We start from the raw sequence: 20,951 nt of genomic DNA, 5'->3' as shown, positions 1-20,951 counted from the left end.
AGACTAGAATACTATACAAGAATCTGTTCTATAAAAGAAACCACACAGTTCTATACATTACAATTTTTTGAGTTTTTATTGAGTTTTATAAGCTCAGTTTCACATCAAAACTAAAATAAAGGTGGATAATGCACAACTTCTCATTGAAGTTAGATTGAGTTACACAGAAAGTATTAAGAGAGATGAAATGATGAGCCATTTCATGCCGTAATGTCACCCCAATCACTGAAATAAAACTAGTTTGGATGACTGTCAGTACTGTGGGTGTAGGTTAAATCATTTAATCAGGTCCTTCATGATCTTTATGGATGAGCCTCTGTACCCTCCACCAAAGTGGTTCCAGTGATTCAGGTAGTGGAAAAGCTGATAAAGCTGGTTTCTCTTCGCAAAGCCTTCTGCTTTGACAATTTTCTCATGATATGCAGAGTAGAAGGAGCTGCTGAAGCCACCGAACATCCCTGCGATTCCCAATTCGAACTCGGCGTGGCCGTAGACGGAAGCCGGGTCAAATATGACGGGTCCATTTGCACACTCTGAGACGTTTCCCCCCCACAAGTCACCGTGGAGGAGAGCGGGGACGATCTGCAGGTCTTTAAAGAACTGAGGGATCTTCAGCTGCGAACAGAGAGGAGCAAATACAGGTCATGTTTTAAAGCTGTTATGTACCACTTCATAGTTTCCTTTTTTGAAACAAGTGACCTTTTGTTGTTCGCCATACATTATTTATACCTGCAGTGCTGCCCACAGTTCTCGGGCCTCTCTGTCTCCATAAGACTCTTCCACTACGTTCAACTGATGCTGCAGTCGTTGTTGAGAATAGAAAGTCACCCAGTCGTCCTGCCAGTCATTATTCTGGGGAAAGTAATGGATTACTAAATGATCTCCTCAAGCAATTTGCTGAACATGACAAAAATGAGCAACTTCTAAAACACATTTTTACCTGGGGTAAATATCCACAGCAGGTAGGAACTGGGAAACCAAATTTGTCGACATAGTTGTCCTCCAACTGCCCAGCTCCCCTTCCTATAAACAAGGTAGAAAGTAAAACCACTGCTTCACAGTAAGTCACACGTGAAAACTTATTAGGATGTTTAGGAAATAGTTCTAGATCAAAGGAGCCTTTTCGAGTGAGATACTAACAACAGGCCTTGATACGATTTCAATTATTAAAGTCAGATAGGAGTGGATTACCCACTGTCTGCTGCTCCTTGTTAATTTTTTCCATTTGTTGTTTGTTGTGAAGATGCAGATCAGCTAACTGCTCCCCAAGCTGCTTTGAATACCTGCAGGATTTATTATAATACAATGAAATGAACACACATTGTAACAAAAGCTATTGCTTTACAATGCTGCCGTTAGTTAACCAAAGCAACACTGAAATAAGAATATGAAAAGCAGGTAAAACGTCTCACGCAGTAACCATACTTGCAATAGCTATGTTTGTCCACAAGAGTGCGCGTGGTGACATGTTAAACATCAAATAAATGTAAATAGAATTTTAATGGCGTATGAACGAGCTGTAGTAACTGTCTCTTTTATCGTTAAAATACGTGTGTAATAGTTTCATTTACGTGGATTTTACGTAAAAATCAGGTCAAACGCCAAGGCCAAGTTATTATTTTTTTTCTTTTTTTTAATTCAATTATTTATCTAATTTGTCAAATACAACAGACATTAACAGGAAAAACAACTTATGAGTCAACATTTTCAACATTTTTATGTTTTTATCCTTCACTGTATCTATCTAGGTGACAGTGTTATTACTATAAGAATTACTGTCGCCAAACCTTCTTCCTATCTCAGCTTTAAACACATGACAACACGTAAAGAAAGTTGTTGGGTTTACTTGTTTAGACTTCGCATGTCCAGATGTTCCATCACGATCACACACCCCCCAGTGTCCAGCTCGATCACCTTCATAGGTTTAGGGACTTTTACTGTGCCTGTCTTGAGAATAGCGTCCAGACTGGCCAGCTCCCCATCGAACATCTTCTTGGCCTGAATAAGAACAACCAAATACAGGGTTTAGAATGTGCGCCGCAGGACTCTGCGTGGTGATGACGTTACCTCGCTCTGGTGATTGATCTTCACAAACACTCTCCCGCTGTCCGTGTCGTAGCTCTGGCCTTGGCTGATGCACCCGCCTCCGGAGTGACCAGCGGACTTCAGCATGCTCGTCCCCAGCTCTCTTTTCAGCTGAGCTTCCATGGTTAGGTCTTTGCAAGCTCAGCCTGAGAACATCACACATCGACAACACAACTGATAAAGACTTGTTCAGGAGAGTAACCTGCACTAACTTCAGCGCATCACGCGGTATATATAGGCCGTGTTTTGCTGCGCGATGGCAGTTTCCCCATCATGTGACCCAGACTGACCAATCATGTGCGACTACCTTGTCACGTGAGTGTCGCCTTGGTTGCGGCCCAACGCTACTTTAGCTTATGCTAACGCTGATAGAACAACATGACTCCGGGATGAGCGGGGGCCAAACATGTTTGCTCCTTGGGGCCACCGGCGTCGGGAAAACTTTGCTGCTGAAACGTCTGCAACATATCCTATTCCAGTTATTGCTAGTATTTGTTTTATGTATAACGGATGGAATAACGACGTAGTAACGATTTGTCTTTCAAGTGAATGGTTCGTGCATTAAAAAGCGTATTTGTATGTACTTTGACTGTTTCGGGGGTAACTATAAACACAAGTGAAATATTACCATCCAGACGTGTTTTTCTTAACGGTGGTTCACATCTGATTTTACATGGACCAGGCTCACTGGATGCTCCTCCCCCCACGCTTCCTACTGTAAGTTGCTATTGAGGACACTACATTACTGAGATTATTACCTCTTAAAAACACTATGTTGTAAATAGTGTTGGTGCCGTTCAAAGCAAACAATTGAAATTGTTTGTTTTTGTTGAGTAATCTTGTTTTGACATCGGCAGTTTTATTGAAATACTTTTGCTAGCTAGTCAAATGAGTGACATGGAAATCCTATGCAAATTGCTGATTTAAATTCAGATTTTCTTGCGTGATACGGACGAGGTGTATTCATTCATTCCCAACAAAACAAAATATCGGACAGGAAGTGACTCTCAAAACTGTGACCTGTGACCTGATGTGGTCAATGAGCCTAACACATCCTTAACTGCATCCGCAGGTGGGAACCAACTTGACTGACTTGACCCTCAAGAAGAAGAAGAAACTCACCATAAGAGAGTTGGGGGGCTGCATGGGACCAATATGGCCGAGTTACTTCAAAGATTGCACCGCTGTGATTGTAAGTATCGATGTCTCCTGACAACGTAACTGATGATCTAATCTAGGTGATGTGCTCATGCAGTTCATGGTGGACTCTGCCAATGTCGCTCAAGTTTCAGCATCCTGTATGCAGCTGTTGTCAGTTCTCTCTGCTCAGCCTCTGCGTGCAGCTTCTATACTTCTCCTCTTCAATAAAAGGTGGGGACCTGCTCATTTTCCATGGTCTTCTCAAGTATCAAGCTCATTTAAGTGGATTCATGTTCACTTCCATCTTTCACAGAGACATGCCTTGCACCATGAGTCTTCTAGAAATGAAGTCACTCTTCCGTCTGGATGATATCGTCGCATCCGCTCCTCAGCAAATCACAACGTTGGAACTTAGCGCACGTTCTGGACTGGGACTTCAAGAAGTCTTAACTTGGCTGGAGTCTGCAGCTGTCAAGTGACATGTACCAAGTAAAAATATTTTTTGTCAGACCCACACATTTAAATGTAAATATAAAACATAAGGGTGTGTATTTATAAAAACACTATACATTCTTCCCTTATATTGGTATTTATTGACTGAGATATTTTGATATATCCCATCTTTACATTACAGTCAGAGGTCCAGCAGCAGTGTTAGCAACAGAAGACGAGGTTCTGAGATGCGGACTCTCCTGGAATGTGAGGTGAAACAAATAAATAAATAACAGAGAGACTCTTCCAGCATTTTATTTATTTGGTCCACTTTCATTTGTGCAATGTGAAACCAAAAGAAAACAATGACATTGACTGTAATTCGTCTCGATCAGATGGACTGTAGCTCATGAAACCACCCAAAGGTTTCTCTTGAACATCGAGCTATAAAAATACGGGGAGTTGAAAATGTTCAAAGTTGCAATTGTTTGATTTCCAAGTGAGAAAGCAGCTAAATTACAGGGAATTTCAGAGTAAAGACCTGTTTAAAAGTTCCAGCTCACAAACTGGTCTAGTTTGGTCGAGCTGTCCTCTGTTGAAACCAGGAGATGTGACTAGTGATGAAACTTGATTGAAGCCTTGTTACTCTCCATTCTTTCCCTTTGTATCAACTATGATGACCAGTGCCTCCAAAATTGGATTCTTCTGCACCGTAATGCCTTTAAGTGACGAGAAAAAAAATCTGGTGTTTCTCATATATTTTCATTTTAAGCCATTAATTTTGTGTCCTAGCCTCTGAATTATCCACCAGAACGCCCTTCAATTGTACTTCCCAAGTATTAATGGCCCTTATAATCCATTGTAGTAACTGCATGAATGAGAGATAATAGAAAATGATTTTACATTTTCAGTCCTTAGGGCTGAGGATAGCATCAGCTATGTGCAGAAGTCCTCATAAGAAAGGGTTCTGATTGTTCTGGTCGGCCAGGGTCCCCTGTGTGCTGCCACTGGAGAAGGGCAACAGAGGCTCCGGGAGGGTCCCCAGCAGGTCCAGACCCGGCTGGGTGGGGTGGGTGAGTGAGGAGGGGAGGCTGGCAGGCTGCTGGCTCACGGGCAGCGGTAAAGAGGCACTGTAGGGCAGAGAGGAGTTGTTTGGAGCGGCAGAGCCAGAGCCCATCTGGTTCAGAGTCAGTTTGCCTTGGTCGGCCTGGAATGGATTGGTGGCTGACGGAGCACTCATGCCTGAGACGGAGAGACACAGAGAGGCAGCTTGGTCACGCGTTTTTCACTTTTGTTTCAGGACTTTCTCCTAAACAAAACTATAAAATGAAGCATGTTATTTGACTCCTGGTCTTGTGGACCAGTTCTGCTATTGAGCCTTCTTCTCCTAAAGACTTGAGAGAGAAGGCCATTTTCCCCTCTGCTCCGCTATAATTCCAGTCTTTCCTAAATGATGGCACAGAAACCATCCACAGAGTGAACCATGTGAGTCTCAGAAGGGAGAAGATCAAGACATTGATCCTGCCTGCAGAGCATCGGCCCACACGTAATGGATATTGGCAGGACCTGGAACCGGCTGTCGTGAATGTCGATCAAACCAGAGCTGACCCAACTTCGGATGTGTCCCATGAACTCCAAAATCAAACATTTGGTTGGGTTTTTCCAAGATATATGATGGTTTCACAGTTGTTGAAGTGTAAACTACTACTTTCCTGTTGCTTGATGGTTGTTAAACTGCTTTCTTGTTTAGATTAGTATGACCCTTTAAAGCCCACCATGTTTCATTGGTTTCTTACTAAACAGTGTTGCTAATAATTTCTTATACTATTACTGTTATTACTACTTAACTAATAAATATTAACATTATTAATTCATATTTTAATGTATTTATTGGAGACTATATACGCGGTCTTTACCTGAAAGAAAGGGGTTCTTGGTCTTCCCTGGGGGGTTTGCTGGGATCAGACTGTCCAAGTTCACAAGTGAAGCCGCTGTCGGATCCAGGAAGGACTCGGGGGTCCGACACGCACGAGCAGTCGGGGCAGGAAGGCTTTCTCCCAGTCTGGAGAGGTCGAACAGCTCAGGACTGGCGCTGCCTCGCCCGTTGATGCTGATCTGACCTCCGTCCATGGCTTCGTCAAACAGATCCCCATCTGGAAGCCCAGCAGAGGAGGTTCAGAACGCAAACTGGATGAACTAGCCAACTGAAGTGAACACATTAGTACCGGACGGGCTTCCAGCGCGGGGAGACGGCTCCCTTGCTGATAGTGCTGAGAAAGGATCCACCGCTGGGGAAGACAAAAATGTACTCATTCCTGAGCGATTCAAAGTAAAACTGAGGATTGTGCTGGAACTTGCAGAGCCACCTGTCTTTGCTGGGAATGGCTGAAGTCCACCTGCAGTGTTGAGGTTTCTCTGTGGGGAGTCCCAGGGATCTCCCACCGGTTGGCTGGGCTCCCACGGTGGAGGAGGGCTGTTGGAGGGAGGCGGGGCCATCCAGGCCGGCTCCACTCTTGAGTTGCTGCCTTTTAAACAAAACAGGGAAGTCAGATGATTCCATAATCACAAACATTCAGGATCTCAGGCTAATCCCAACCCTGGAAACAGGATTGACGATAGTGTGGAGCTGACTTTCTAGTTACACTTGACTGTATCTGGTGACTCCACATCCAAATCTGACATCATCTCACCCATTGAGTCCCAGGGTTCCGATCCTCCGGATGCTTGGTAAGGAGGTCTATTCCAGCTGTATTCACTGGGAGGGGGCTCTGATGGGACGGCGAAAATATCCACCAGGTCCATGAAGGCAGTCTGGCCACAGAACAGGACAGAATATTTCAATGACAAGCCACGCGGGTTTTCATGAAAATTAAAAACAAAACATGTCAAGGACAGCATGGACAACAATGACCTGAGAGATGCTCTAATAATAAGGACGATACAGGCTTAATATTACTGTGAAAACATGCTTTAATATTTAAGGATCAGCTTGATTGAATGACTGAATAATAGCAGATTTTTGTATTGAAGGGATAGTAATGATACGGATTACATGTGTAATTACTTATAATAACTTATAATTACTTGTAATAATAATAAACAATCTTTTCAAATAAATAGTAAGGTCAATGTATAAACTAAAAGTATAAGCAATAATAATAATAATAATAAAAAACAATCATTACCCTAATAATAATAGTAATAATACTAATACTACTACTAATAATAACAATTAACTTTTCAAGTAAATAGTAAGTTCAGTATATAAAACAAAACATTTATGACTATTATAAATGCTAATAATAATAATAATAATAATAATAAGAAGAAGAATATAACAAAGTATAATAATAATAACAACAACAATCATAATAAAAAACAACCTTCACCCTAATAATAATAATAATAATAAACAATCTTTTCAATTAAATAGTAAGTTATTTAATTCATGAACAAGGCAAATAAAATTAACCAGTCATGAAAAGTAGAGATTTTAAAACAATAAAATTCCATTGAAAAATAAATAAATTACTACATAAGTGAAAGGGACACACTCCTTGGCGTTCTTTCTTGGGTTACAAATGTAGTTTGTTGTAGTTTCATACTAGGTCACAGAGTATGTCACTTCTGCCTCAAATTTTTAAGATCTAAATTAATGTATAGCTTTTCAAAATAGGGGAGAGAAAGTAGGTTTGGTCCAAGGAACATTTTGTCCCTCATTGATTTGTTCCCCACACAAAGCCAGGTGTGAGACTCGCCAAGTGAGTGCAAGCATCCCAGAGTAATACAATGTTTGAGGCTACCATCTTCAAGACTGAGACTACAGCGATCCCCGATTATTGAACTCATACCCCAATAATTCATACCCCGCCTTTAGACTCCATCTCACGTTTGCTCTCCTCCAGAGCTTTCTGGAACATTGTCTCGTCTCCCTGACGACTGAGCTCCTCCTGTCAGAAGACAGAGACAAGGAAGTTTGTGAGGCAAGAAGCTTCTGGTACAATTCACATGCTGTCACATCATACTGTATTTATGAGTCAGGGATGGGGCCAAGGCAGAAAACACACAGACGGAGTAGCAGAATAGGGACGAACCAGAATGTTCGGGGGCTGAATGGAGGCCAGAGAGAAACACAGCTAAGCCAGAGCCACTCTATTGTGTTGGAGCAGACACGCGGCAAAGCCGGGCTGTTGACCTCGCTTATAAGGTTCATAATTATATTGAAGCTATAAAAACGCTGTCATGTTTAAGCACTGAGTTACACCAGTGATTCATTATATTCATTTCAAAATAGATTTTCAATATTCCTTCAATGCATTTTGATGGACAAGAAAAACACACAAAAATAGCCTGTGAAAAGAAGAAAATTCTAGTCATAAAACATAGATAAGAAGATAATAATGTTTTAAATTAAAAATTATTTAGTTGTACTCAGATAGTAAATATGTTGATCAAACTATAAAGTAGTAGCTCAAGATTTCTGCAAATTATTAAGATTAATATACTGTAAAATTTACAAGGACTGAACAGATACAAAGCAAATTTCTAATTGTATCTATTTATAATAATAAACAACATTATGATTCATGCCATAGGGCTAAATATTAACTTGAATTGAACATGTTGGGATCGGTAGTCAAAAGTTACAGGAAGTACAATGGTATTTCACTCTATTTCACAATAGTAGTGTGAGCAAGAAGCCAAAATTGCAACATAACACTTTCATAGTTTGGACAAAAGAAAGCAATATATTGAATAATATCGCATCTAAATTTTGTTCCAAATCTTAGAAACATTTAAAACTTGTGTTTGCAATAGTTAGTCATAATTTCAAGCTCAAAACATTAAATTATAAACTGAAATCTGGAGCTTTTTAGGTCATAATTCAATGAAGTAGAGGAAAATAAGTCGAGATGTCACCTGCTTGTGCTCCTCCTTGCTAATGCTCAGGGCTAGCTGGAGCTGCGTCTCTTCGTCCATGTCCACCTGGGGGGGTGGACGCTGCACTGCCTGCCACGGTGAGATCAGACACCAATGTGAGATATCTGGATGTATGGAATAAACGTAGAGTCCTTATGCACCCACAGACACCACAAGGTTGAGATCTGAAAGGGACCGTTGTGATTGTGTGTTCACACCAAATATGAAGTTATAGTTTTGAATACGAAGAGATTTAATATTTGGAAGTTTTAGTGTGAACACACTGAGAAGGGGGAAGAATCCTCAAAATCCATGAGTGAACTCTGTAAAAATGCAGCTGTTGTTAAGAGTTTTATGAAGGATGAAATGCAGAGTTTGTCCATGGTGGTCCCCAGTTGTACCTTCTTGACCTCCTGCTGGCTGAGCTTCATGGCAATCTTGAGCTGAGCCTGTTCATCCATATCAACTGTGGGAGGGGACTAAAACCAGGCAGGTTGTGTAAGGATGAGGCAGCAGGTGATAGAAAAATACAAATGACTACTGCACAATTTCAGTGTTGTCTTGATAAATAGTGGCTCAAGGTTACTCAGAAAATCTATAGCTTTACACTCAGGTAACAGAGGTGCACAGTCAAACCTTTGCATGGCAATATTGAAGGTAAATCTAATGGCTCAGCCGGTCAAAGGTTGGAATTCAGGTGTGGTGTGTGGCTGCTGACCTTGTAGTGAGTCACTGGATACAAAGAGGAGAACTAAAATAAAAATAAAAATAAAAATAAAAATAAAAATAAAAATAAAAATAAAAATAAAAATAAAAATAAAAATAAAAATAAAAATAAAAATAAAAATAAAAATAAAAAACTGACGGTTGTGCAATGCAGCCACAGAGGGCAGTGGCTTCACAGGCCATGCATACAATTCTGGCAACAGATCAATGCTCGCTTCCTGTCTCCCTCTCCATCGCTCTCACTCAGTATCGCTTACACTGATGCATCAAAGTGCCATTACGGAACACGTCAGAGAACACGTCCCGATATTGGCATCACTTACAGTTTTAAATCATGACTAAGAGAAGCTTTAACCATTCACTACATGACTATTCAGCAAGGGGAAGGTCTTTGTGAGGACAGGACTGAGTGTGTTGAGCTGAATGAGGAGCACCTTTTCACTCTCCTCCCGGCTCATGGCCAGAGCCAGCTGCAGCTGCAGCTCCTCCTCTCCACTGGTGGACGGGCGAGCTTGCTCAAGGTCAGGAGCCAGGCGAGATGATGACGCTGTGGAAGAAGAGCAGGGGGACAGCAAAAGGAAGATGTCAACAGAAGTGATGGAATAAAAAAAAGTGGAGAGGACAAGAGTAAAAAAATATGAATTTAATCCCTTGGAGAGCTTCATTGGCATTGCTGGCCATGGTCTGCCTCGCCCGGCCTCCTCTGAGAACAATGGTCTGTCTGTGTGGCGAGCTCGCTGATGGAGGGGAGAAGGAATGGATGGGTTGGATAGGGGCCCGCTCTCCTACCCCAAATCCACTGTGAAGGATCCAAGATTGTGATCCAAGTTTCAGAGCAAGAAACAGAGTGGGCTAAAATAGGGCTGGAGCTGCCAACCTCATACACACCCTCAGCAGTTTTGCTCCTACTTCAATGATGTCATACTTCTGAGTGGAGTGGCTTGCACTCGGAGCATTTCCTCCACTGAGCAGAAGCGCCATATTTGATTCATGCTTTGGTCACTTTTGACAGTGAGTTGAAAGCCCCAGTCTGTTGTTTCCATGTGAAACCAACCAAGTCTTTGTCAGACCTTGAGTTGCATGAGTCCCATATATTTAAAATAATAGCCTTGAATCCAGCTGATTCAATGATGAATAAAATGAAAGTGTATGTGGCGCTAGCTAATCTGTGACGTAGCCAGGAGCCACACGCCACACAGTCAGTTGACCTAAGGTCCCTCCCGACCTGGGCCTCCCTACATTTGCCATTTTGCTGACATGCAAGGTAGAGAATGACAAAAATGCAGGTGCACAGAGACAGAACCTGACATCAACACATGACGCGTCACGTGGTGCATTCCTCTGTCACCGGAAGAATTTCATTTCAATAACGTTTTGTTCCTCAGAACCTCATTGGGGTTGAGGGTAGTTATGAAACTGGTTTCTGATACTCACATTGGCCTGAGGAGGGCGAGCACCTGCTGTACTCGTCCACGTATGAGCTGGGATAGCTGGTGCGACGCCCTGGATAAGGAGGAGGTTGTGATGCCGAGCCCATTCCACTGTGCACCCCCGCCATTCTTGTTTTGGTCTTCATGGCCTGGCTTCTCTCCTTCTTCAGCTTCTCCTCGTCCCTCAGCAAAGCCACTATGTTTTTGGCTTTCTCTCGGACGTTCACGCCTTGGTCGCGTCCGTCGCGGTCGATGTACTGGAAGTCTCTCAGAGTCTGGATGGAATAGATGTTCTCCCTGCAGTCCTGCGCCACACGTTCTGAGCCCGTTTTGATCAAGTAGTCCATCAGCGTCAGCGCCTTATAAACGTGGCGCCAGTTCTTACCGTGGTCATTGAGGCGCTTCCATAACATGCCCATGACCTCAGTGAACGCCAGTACGTTGAAGGTCAGGTCGGAAATCTCACACATAAGAGAACTGGAGGGACCCCAGGGGTCATTGGAGGTAGCCTCTCGGACCTTGATCTCGGCCTCTGTGTAGTTGTTGACCATATTTTTCATCTGGCGTCGCAGCGATGAGGTCTGCATGGTGGCGACGGTTGTTTTTTTACAGACAGAGCGAAACGAAACACAGGCAGGCTGGAAACAGCTTCAGTTGAGCAATGATGTTGTTTTGTTGACGTCCAGGAGGACAGATCTGTAGAGAGAAACAAAACATCAACAAACCTCAGACGTTTTGATGGAAAGCGACACAATATTACAAGAACAAGATTATCATGCGATGCAGCAAGGTGCTACAGAGGAAGCGCAACATGACAACACAAATATTAGCCTTGTAGCTTCATCTATTGCTGACGTAAGCGAAGGCCTTTAGGGCTGTTCCTGTCGCGGCCGGTGCAGATGATGAACTGGCAGCCGGATCATGAAGGAGTCAGGGTTAATTGTTGTAGGGTGATGGCAAGTGTGGCCCAAATTCCTGATGAAAATATGCCACTCAGTCATGACTTCTGTTTCCCTTTTCAACAGTGGGGAACCACAAGTAAGTGGCGCATGTTATATACTGCATATATATATATATATATATATATATATATATATATATATATATATATATATATATATATATGAGTGAAGCCAAACAGTACCGCGACAATGACAAATCTGCGGTACAGTGGTCAAGTCTGTTGTTTTTTTATTAAAATGTAGCAGGTTGCAGTTATTTGTATTGCGTCATTACCCATCAGAAAGAAGTAAATGATGGAAAATACAAATAAAACAATGAAATATTTTAATATTCCTTAATATTTTGAGCTTGGAAATGTTTGTGTACAACACTACTTACAATTCTTTACTTTATAATTTGTTTTTTGCATCCTTGTCAAGAAAGTAGCTTCTCTTCCTGTTACTTCAAGTTGTCCTAAATCTAAAATCAAATTTCTACTCGGCATGGACATGATTTGCCCCAAATCGTCCTGTTTTATCAGAGTGTGGGAACATCCTGTGACTTCAGGGAAGTAGCTCCGCCGCCACATTAAAGATTTTGAAGAGGACCTATGCTTGGACATGAGCCTCTGAGCGGGATGAAACACAACACCTCAGCTCAGTTTTCTCCAGACAACCCCTCAGAGTGTGAGTTCCTGCAGTGGTTTGCTTCTAAACAAACAGTTAGCTAGCAGCCTGTCAGGTAATTCCACCGATCATTAACCCTTCCCAGGAAATGCAAACACGAGTTAACTATCGACATGGGTGGCGTTGAAACTGAGGTTCTGACCTACAATTCTGACCCAGTTACACCACCCTTACAAGATAAACCCTTGTAGAGAAGCATCCAAGTACATGTTAATCTCGGCTTGCCGTTGAGGTAATTGTGTTTATCGGACCACCTTTATCGGTGTGTTGCACCTGAACTTTAAACTCGGAAAGAGTTTCATAAACGAAATGCAATTATGTGATGGCAAATGCTTACTTCTAAATCAAAACAATCATTTTAACAAACTGAAAATTTTGTCAACAGAATTTTATTATATTTTTGTGGACAATATTACTTAATTTCAGCTTCCCAGAAAGCTTCTTTTTTATAGATAGTTCTGTTCAGAGAAAGATGAAGTGAAACCATTAATATTTGTCAATAACTTCCTATTTTTTCTAAAATCTTACAGTCGCATGAAGTCATCAATGACAAAAAATAAACTTTTTTCAACTGAGTCAAAGTACCTTCCTAGAGCAGTCATTGTACAAAGAAAGAAGTGAGCCCTCTTATAGCTGATATCAAAGCCTCTACTGTTGCAGTGCAATATGGCACTTATCAAATGTATCATGGGAGAGATTTATTGGTAGGCAATTCATAACTATGTGACAGGCCTTGAGTATGACCTAAGATTTCTGCTTTACTGGATGGATTTGAGGTTTACATCTGAGTGTCAGGCTTTCCCTCACATTCCTCCATGAAAAAAACGCACTCTGATGACCTTATTCTTGAATTTTCATCGTGTTTGTCATCTCTCAGCCTTGGAATGTCTTATGTACATGTGTCAAACTCAAGGCCTGGGGGCTTCATCCAGCCCGCCAGGTCATTTTATGTGGCCTAAAATGACCCCAAATGGTTCCCTCAAGATCATTGTGAATTCACGCACACTGATATATACAGTGTCCAATGAGGGCTCTCTGGAAACTTAACAGTGAATGACTGCAGGAAATTGAAGGAAGATGGAACATGGATCTCGGTTGGAGCCCTGAATAATTGCACAGAATCAGAGGGGAAGGACAACAGTCTATGACGATGCCACTAAACACAGATACAAGAAGCTAAATTTGGTCCCCAACAACTGACAAGCTAATTGATCTCACATTGTGTGAAGACTTGTTTTTCCTGATCTCTGTTTTGCACTCCCTGCAACTGTCTCTGTTTGGCCCCCAAGAGTTTGAGGATGAAGGTAGATCTAGCACCAGAGTCCACATTCGACTATTACCAAGTCAATATGTTGACATACGATGAGGTGAGAATGACAATCTGACAGTCGAGGCTGTGCAGTGCATCTTCACATGGAGATGCAGAACTATGATGTCACAACCCAAAAATCTAACAATGATGATCTCACTGATGAGATCAGTGAGATCAGCTGTTACGTCAGTCACTACACATCTGGAGTCTGAATGTGAGCCGCGTACGGTTGAGGCTGGAGACGGAAGCAGCTGAGTATTTGAGAGAAATGATGAGGAAATATAAAACAGCGCCCCTTCCTTCAACCAACACACGCCCTGGAGGATATGTCTTTTTAAAAAAATGAAACAACAATGGCACTGTTCAGAGCAGAGCAGGGAAAGTGAAAGTAAAAAATATTTTTAAAAGTAGAAATATATTATGCCTTTTTTTATTTAAAGCCTAATGCTTTTGACTCTAAACATCATTTCCATTTGTGGCCAACTGAAGGTTCAGGGACCAATTCCGGCCACCCAAGTTATTTTATGGGGCCCAAATGTGCTGTAAATGTTGAAATGAATTTAAATTCAATATCAATTTACCCAAAATTAGACTGTTAGCCATGACGATAGCTTTGAGCTTCGCCGTTAAACAGGCTGAATTATTGTGAGTTATTACTCCACTGATCGCAGCAAAACCTTTTGCTAAAATTAGCCTCCAAGAATCAAAATAATCGAATATCTTTTTTTAAACAAAGCTTTTCAATCCTCAGCTCTTTTGAAAGATGCGAGTAGTTTGCCTCATCATATTGAACAAAATAAAATTATGTTTGCCGAACACAGACATTTTGACAACAATATTATAGAATATATTACAGAAAAAAAACTATATTTTGAATACATCATACAGTCGCATCAAAACTGAAAGCGTATATAAAGACAGTTTTGACTACAATGACATTTGGTATTTCATACTAGTAATCTTTTGAATATTCATATTCATTCATCCAATAGTCAACCACGATAGATATATAGATAGATAGATTAAAGGAGTAAAAGTGGTCGAACTGCAGTGTAAAATTCTTGTCTGCAGCCACTTCAAGAGCCCTGAACTCGGACGAGACGCCAAGCAAAGGCAGGTTGCGTCAAACGGGGGACGTCTGTTGTAGGTGAAACCTCTTAACGTGACTCAGCACCGCCTGTGAAAGTTTAAATGTCGACGGAATAAGCGCAGAGAGCAACAGAACCGAGTCCCAAAATGTCTCTTACCGTCATGCCATTGCACGTCAGGGTCCCAAGTTGAGGAGGGTCGAGGAAGAACCGCCTCCCGTCGACATGTCCCGGAGCAGAGGAAGGAAGGAAAAACAAGGTTGGGAAAGAGACCCAAAGCTCGGCGGGAAACCTCCGTGTGAAGCTGGACTGGTTGCGAAAAAGCAGTTTCCACTTTCAAACTTTGCGCACGGCTCGAAGGCACCGAGCGTCCGGATGACACAGGCCCCTGAAAACAGTGAAATGGATGGAGGGGAAGGGGAGGAGGAGGAGGAGGGAAGAGAGGGGGAGGCCTGCTGGGTGACTGCGCAGTCAGAGTTAACCCTTTCACTGCCTCCACTCGTGTGGGCTTCATTCAGCTTTATTTATTTCTGTCCTCCGACTGCTCTCACTGTGACAACACAACACGGCATGACCTACAGCTGACATGGCATTGCATCCCCGCGTGAGAATGCCAACTATAGTGTCCTCTATATATTCAACATAGCAGGGTTTTGTTTTATTAAGTGCAAAGCACGTATTTCTAAAAACCTGGTAACAAATACAGTTGACCAATAAACATTTATGTGTGTAAAATCTGCGTTTCATGGTTCTACCAATTTAAAGCTTATTGCCATTTTCTCGATTTATAAATACCAAATAATATGAAGGCGAATATTTCTCCCTAATATTTTGAGCTGTTTGACTCAATTTGGGGTTAGGTTTTAGCAAGAAATGTTACAATTAGTTCCAAACTTTACACTTGTATCTAAACTAATATAAAGCAGTTAAATTGTGAAAGCAACTGTTAGTATATGAGTTTATTTTACCATCTATGGCCATCTCTACGTGTGTTACAAGAAATCAAAGTTGCAGTCATCGTGAGTCATGAAACCGGGAAATAAAATTTAAAAAAAAAGGTCATCATTTGTTTGGCAGAATGACATGTCTTTCTCGAAGCAAACAGCAAAGCAAAACTAATGAAACTCATGTATGTTATTCACTGTTCTACATTTTTGACATTTTCAACTTTTATTTTTATTTTTTAAATACGATTATTTTTATTCTGCTTTAGATTAATTCTTTTTTTCCTTTTATTGTTTAATTTCAATGACATTTAATATAACTTAAAGCCATTCAAAATTACTGTTTTTGCCCCAGTTTTTCCTTGTATTTGTATTTGTATTTCCTTATTTAGTTCTGTTTCCCTAAAACAAAATGTTCTTGCTGTAAAATGAAAATGAAAAACATGAATTTGTGTGTGTGTGTAGCACTATACAAAGTCGGTTTGTATTTTGACTGGGTATAGCATTGTGTACACATCCTGAATAGCACCCCGGAGAACGTGTTCTTGTATTTGCCCTCCATATGGCATCACTTGAGCACACTGCATCGTGCAAGTCTCCGGGCAGGGTGGTGCTTCATTCTGCAGCAGTGATGTAACGTGGATGTCACGCTGGAACTTGCCTGCTTCAGGAGTAAATGGACTTCCTCTGGGATCCATCCAAAGAAGTGCATTTCCTTTTTAGCAGAAGCTATTTACTTATTTATCAGTACTAATGGGAACTTGTCTGAAGTCACGTCCCAATGCATTACACCCCCCCCCGATCAGTTTTATTATCTGTTTTGGCTCCATGGAACGCACTTAATGCAAAGCTAAATGTTACAAGAGGCGCGGGATCATGTCAAGACTCTGGGGTAGTAATGATTATGCGAGAGAGACCAAAACAGGAGGAGGGAACAGCAAGTCTGGTGACTGGCTGACGGAGCAGGATATACAGGAAATACCAGCTCCACCTTTAAAGAAAAAAAAAAAACTGTCTCAACGGTAGGAACTGAGAAGTACAATGAGGTGAGGGTTCACGGTTGAGGAATTTAAAAGCAAATAAAGAGGCACGTGCTGGTCGCAAGGACCGTGGTGTGGTTAGTCTTTGATTCCAGCTAGTGTCAGCTGCTACTTTCACTGATCCCTCATGCGCCTCGGCCGCCACTCCTCCGTTCTCTGACTTGGCACCCGGTGTCTTTATTTCCCCTGAAAACAGATGCCTGAGCTGCTTTGTTTCCCAACAAAGGCCTAGTGATGTCAGCACTGGGTTGGGGGGGCATGCGGGCCAGGTCTGGGAAACAAGGGGGAGGAGAGACTACCACTACCACTGCAAAAATAATAGTCATATCACTTTGATCATCCGGTGTACGGGAACAAAAACACATAAGGGCTGAGAAGTGGAAGTGGGGAATGTAATAAAAAGTACAAAAAAAGAAAAGCACTGCCTCCACCACAAATCCATTTAAATGTATATATTATTTTATCACTTACATTCTGACTGTATTTCCGCAGTATTATAACACTGCTCTAATATAATTTAAAACCATTTTTTTAATTACTGGAAACATGTGCTGCAATGAAATTTGACAGCAGGTGGCAGTAGCGTGGCAGAACATTACTCCCACAGCGAGGGCGAAGAAGAAAGCTCTCAATTATATATTTATTTTGTTTTAATTTTACATTTACAGACAAATACATAACCTTGGTAATACAATATTTTTTTCTGATCCACAGTCATTTCAACTGCAGGCTCCTGTGGTTTCCTTATCTGGACTGTTCCCAGTTTCTATGTCGTGTTTACCATGTCCAGCTGTCAGTCACTAGACTTCCGCGTCACTTGTTTACACGAGACTTAAAGAGAATAAGACGCTATTTTTGAGATGACGCACAAGATGAGTTCGCTCGTTGCCAAAGGCATCTCTTATTGTCATATAATAATTACAAGCGATTGAAAATCACTAATTCAGAGTTTTAAAATAAACGTGTGCAGCTTGTTAAGTGACTTTTTGTTCAAGAAACGTGACCAAAATTCAATAATTCTTAGGCAGCTAGTCTCCAACAGCCTGTGCATTTGCTCCCCTCTAGCGGCCGGTCACTGGTGTTTCAAGTAACATAAATCCTGTGGATCACTAAATGTGGATTTTTTTTTCAATTGACAAAAAGAAATGTAATTTGAGCTACATTCGCAGCTTTCACCTTTATGCATTGATGCTCAAAAGCAACCTGGTATCGTCTCTATAACAAGAGAAAGACAGTTGAGTTGTTCCTCTACGGTGAACTGGGAGGACGACAGGGGCAGACTGTGTCTCTTGTTTAACCTCAACAAAGGGAGAGGAAAGTCTGGCCTTCTTAAGTTTGGCTGCTGCCCCCTTGACCTGCCCTCGAATACTTGACGGATAAACAATTTTTACTACCGTTGAAAATCTGAATTTCGAGAGTTCTAAATCACAAATGCCCACACAGTGAAAAGCCTCAGTGTGTTTGCGTGTTAAAATGTGAGCTACACTCACTGATCTGTTTAGAAGTGAGATCTAGGTGACAACTTACTAGAGCTATAGTAGAACCGTGAGTCTAAAATGGTGTTAAACACGTAATATTACTGGACATGTATTATATGTTGTGCCTTTTTTTGCTTTGTAATTATTTATTTTTTCATATAGTATTGATTTATTTCACCAAACATGAAAAGAAAAAGCAGCATAAACAGCAGTGGCTCATGGTCTCTGTATAAACACTCATTTATTGTCATTCATTGTGAGACACAGTTGCTGTCAGAGTCAGAAGTCTGCTTGCATGGATACTACTATATTTACTCCTGCGCTCTCCCTCTCTCCCACTCAAAGCAGGTGGGTGAATGACAGTGTCAGTGAAAGGAAGCCTGACATCTATTATCTCCCAGTGACGTGCTTTGATCAATGGTGCTGCTGGGACTGAAGCAGGACTCTGTAAACATGTGCTTCACAGTGTGAATATACTGGGACAAAAATGTGTCAAATTTCACTTCAAAATGTCAGTTTTTTGTTCTCCTATGTGTCACTAATTCACAGATACTGATCATATTTAAATACTGGTGGATCACGTTTCATTCATTTTGACTTCCTGTGGCTGCATCAGAAGGAAATGTAAACTGGTAAAACCCGGTGTGAACTGCTCACACACTCACCATGGCAATCATCGGGTCTCTTCACTCTCCTTCCCACAAATCTACTCCCATGTGGGCTGAGTGTCAGACTCGTGGAAACACATTGCAGTGCAGCAATACTTACACACATCACATGAATTGTAACCTAAGATGCCTTTTTCTTCTAAATTCAGGACCCCATAGAGGCCTAATGCAGTTATTGCTTGCAAAGACATGTACAGTAACTCGAGGCCTGGGGGCCGAATCCAGCCCGGTGAGTCACTTTATGTGGCCGACAGGAGCTTGAAATTAATTCTTATTTAAATAGAACTGCACTGAAGGGGAATCGTAGAGGTGTGTAGGCAAGACGAGGGGCTTCCTGAATTTGCCCTGAGTCTGACACCTGTGTTTTAAGATTTAGTCAATTCCCCAGCTCAAGATAAACATGTTTCACATACATTTTCTAGATTCTATTGCTTTTCGTCAACTTTGTATCTGAGACAGAGATAATATAATGGTCTTGTGAAATCATGAAATTGTGGGTTTCTATAAGAAAATGTCCACAACTTCAAAAGCGGCCGCTGGTGATGGCGTCATTTCAGCGTCTTCATCATTTCTTGTGAATCATAGAGCAAAGACTGAGCTGTTGCCTCGGCTCTTCACACGCAGCCGAGTCGTGATCGGTGCCAACACGACCTGCAAATGACTAATCTCATCTCCGAGGTGCATAGTGTCTCTGGTGGAGAAACATAAGGGCATCATCAGCCAACAAACACATGGCAACCGTGACTGGAAGCTCACTCAGCTAGCGCTCAATAATTCACACCTCCCGTCGCCATGACGACCGGGATGCAAGCAATTATCAGTCCATTAGTTAAACCACTTATCTCTAATGAGACAGGAAGCATTGTCACCTCCAGTTGCTATAAATGATCAGGTACATTAAATGTTTCTGACCTGATTCATCATCTCACTCTGCTCCTCACCATCAAGCCAATGCCCTTCGTGGTTCAAGCCCTGCTAGCGTCATTGCAAGGTCACTCACCCTGTTGGGCCGTTCGTGTGTGTGTTTTTTTCCCCAAAAAAGATCAGACTTCGGAAGTGAGGTGGAGGCCACAAATGGTGTCAGAAGGTGGATGGTGATGTCAGACTGTCAGTGAGGATTTTCCCTGAGAATGAAGGGCCATAGTGAAGTATGGGAGAATGATGTAACATAAGACTCTCATAAAAAAGTGTATGTCAGCGTATGTTGGTTGGCTAGTGGAACAACATGTGGATGCACATTTGTTAGTCTTTATATAAGATCCATAGGGGCAACTTTCTCTCAGGACCAAGCAAATTGTCTGTTAGAGTGGACCATCTACGTTCTCATGAATGATCTTGTCTCACAAGTTTTCTACATCGACTCATGCAGTTAGTATAGGTGGAACTTGAGGAAAAAAAAGGCAATTAATCAGTTTATGATTAATTAATCGTGATTAATTCGTGATTCTATCTGAGGTTATTTTAGTTTTTAATTTGCTGTTGCTGAGTCTCATTTAGTCTGGTTCATCGTGGATGTATCGGTTATGACGTCACTTTGCATAATGTGGCGCACCTGGAGTTGATGTTGACATTTGCATACGTGAATAATCTGAGTTTTGGTTTGACTCATATATTTTTTTTTCTGTAATTAGTGAATCAAAATAAAGGTGTTTAAGTCCCTCACCCAATAGTTCTACTTCTATATTCATTGTAAAATATTCAGGTGCGTGTCATTTGTCCACAGAAGTGAGTGTTGAAAAAAAAAAAAAAGTACCTGAATTAGAAATAAAAACCCAGATATTCTCAGCAAATTTCGTATCTTCACTTTCACCTGCATTTGGTCAGAATATGATTCAATATAGAATGACTTGCTGCCGTCAGAAATCATAATTTTCTTTCTCAAAACAACGGGAAAAACAATAATATTATATGCATTAAATAAAATGTATCTAATTTAGGGTATATGTTATTTTAAAATATTGTGACAGTAAAATTAATGTTTATTATTTATAAATTTAGGATATGTTTGCATTTTCTGAAATCCTTTAAAAATGTGTTTCTGGTTTACATTTATATAGTTA

General features: G+C 41.3%; 3 protein-coding genes across 6 annotated transcripts; 1 reads left to right on the top strand and 2 right to left on the bottom strand.

The window, feature by feature from the left end:
* Window positions 1-57: 57 nt before the first annotated feature.
* Window positions 58-2,359, bottom strand: fn3krp (fructosamine 3 kinase related protein). Its single transcript, XM_053851393.1, has 6 exons — window positions 2,068-2,359; window positions 1,847-1,998; window positions 1,192-1,283; window positions 941-1,023; window positions 730-852; window positions 58-615 (listed from the first exon to the last, which is right to left on the bottom strand). The coding sequence occupies exons 1-6, from the start codon at window positions 2,206-2,208 to the stop codon at window positions 277-279; spliced, it is 930 nt and encodes a 309-aa protein (XP_053707368.1). The 5' UTR covers window positions 2,209-2,359; the 3' UTR covers window positions 58-276.
* arl16 (ADP-ribosylation factor-like 16) lies at window positions 2,132-4,677 on the top strand. Of its 3 annotated transcripts, none has more exons than XM_053851401.1 (5): window positions 2,132-2,552; window positions 2,749-2,802; window positions 3,158-3,277; window positions 3,341-3,456; window positions 3,539-4,677. In XM_053851401.1, the coding sequence occupies exons 1-5, from the start codon at window positions 2,442-2,444 to the stop codon at window positions 3,702-3,704; spliced, it is 567 nt and encodes a 188-aa protein (XP_053707376.1). In that variant the 5' UTR covers window positions 2,132-2,441; the 3' UTR covers window positions 3,705-4,677. The 3 variants fall into 3 exon arrangements, with proteins under 3 accessions (XP_053707376.1, XP_053707375.1, XP_053707374.1); XM_053851400.1 differs by lacking the exon at window positions 2,132-2,552 and having other exon boundaries at window positions 2,573-2,802; window positions 3,539-3,714; window positions 3,860-4,677; XM_053851399.1 differs by lacking the exon at window positions 2,132-2,552 and having other exon boundaries at window positions 2,573-2,802.
* epn3a (epsin 3a) lies at window positions 3,957-15,168 on the bottom strand. 2 transcript variants are annotated; one of them, XM_053851376.1, is made up of 11 exons: window positions 14,921-15,168; window positions 10,738-11,429; window positions 9,738-9,850; window positions 8,979-9,056; window positions 8,578-8,667; window positions 7,524-7,607; window positions 6,348-6,468; window positions 6,024-6,182; window positions 5,883-5,945; window positions 5,574-5,810; window positions 3,957-4,899 (listed from the first exon to the last, which is right to left on the bottom strand). In XM_053851376.1, exons 2-11 carry the CDS (start codon window positions 11,318-11,320, stop codon window positions 4,610-4,612), a joined length of 1,818 nt encoding a protein of 605 aa, XP_053707351.1. In that variant the 5' UTR covers window positions 11,321-11,429; window positions 14,921-15,168; the 3' UTR covers window positions 3,957-4,609. The 2 variants fall into 2 exon arrangements, with proteins under 2 accessions (XP_053707351.1, XP_053707352.1); XM_053851377.1 differs by lacking the exon at window positions 8,979-9,056.
* Between the last annotated feature and the right edge of the window lie 5,783 nt (window positions 15,169-20,951).

The sequence above is a fragment of the Synchiropus splendidus genome, chromosome 19 (genome assembly GCF_027744825.2).
Source record: "Synchiropus splendidus isolate RoL2022-P1 chromosome 19, RoL_Sspl_1.0, whole genome shotgun sequence".
In the NCBI taxonomy this organism is placed as follows: domain Eukaryota; kingdom Metazoa; phylum Chordata; class Actinopteri; order Syngnathiformes; family Callionymidae; genus Synchiropus; species Synchiropus splendidus.
Note: the sequence above shows the minus strand (reverse complement) of the source record. Positions and strands in the feature narration are given on the sequence as shown.

What these genes read in the sequence shown, in the direction of transcription:
- arl16 (XM_053851400.1), top strand. Translation starts at nt 2,635, where the DNA reads ATGGTTCGTGCATTAAAAAGCGTATTTGTATGTACTTTGACTGTTTCG. An exon ending in CTCCCCCCACGCTTCCTACT is followed by an intron (nt 2,803 to 3,157) that starts GTAAGTTGCTAT and finishes CTGCATCCGCAG; the next exon opens with GTGGGAACCAACTTGACTGA. An exon ending in CTTCTCCTCTTCAATAAAAG is followed by an intron (nt 3,457 to 3,538) that starts GTGGGGACCTGC and finishes CATCTTTCACAG; the next exon opens with AGACATGCCTTGCACCATGA.
- epn3a (XM_053851376.1), bottom strand. Translation starts at nt 11,320, where the DNA reads ATGCAGACCTCATCGCTGCGACGCCAGATGAAAAATATGGTCAACAAC. An exon ending in CTCGCCCTCCTCAGGCCAAT is followed by an intron (nt 9,851 to 10,737) that starts GTGAGTATCAGA and finishes CTTCTTCCACAG; the next exon opens with CGTCATCATCTCGCCTGGCT. An exon ending in GCCGGGAGGAGAGTGAAAAG is followed by an intron (nt 9,057 to 9,737) that starts GTGCTCCTCATT and finishes GCCTGGTTTTAG; the next exon opens with TCCCCTCCCACAGTTGATAT.
- fn3krp (XM_053851393.1), bottom strand. Translation starts at nt 2,208, where the DNA reads ATGGAAGCTCAGCTGAAAAGAGAGCTGGGGACGAGCATGCTGAAGTCC. An exon ending in CAAGGAGCAGCAGACAGTGG is followed by an intron (nt 1,024 to 1,191) that starts GTAATCCACTCC and finishes CCTTGTTTATAG; the next exon opens with GAAGGGGAGCTGGGCAGTTG. An exon ending in AACTGTGGGCAGCACTGCAG is followed by an intron (nt 616 to 729) that starts GTATAAATAATG and finishes CTCTGTTCGCAG; the next exon opens with CTGAAGATCCCTCAGTTCTT.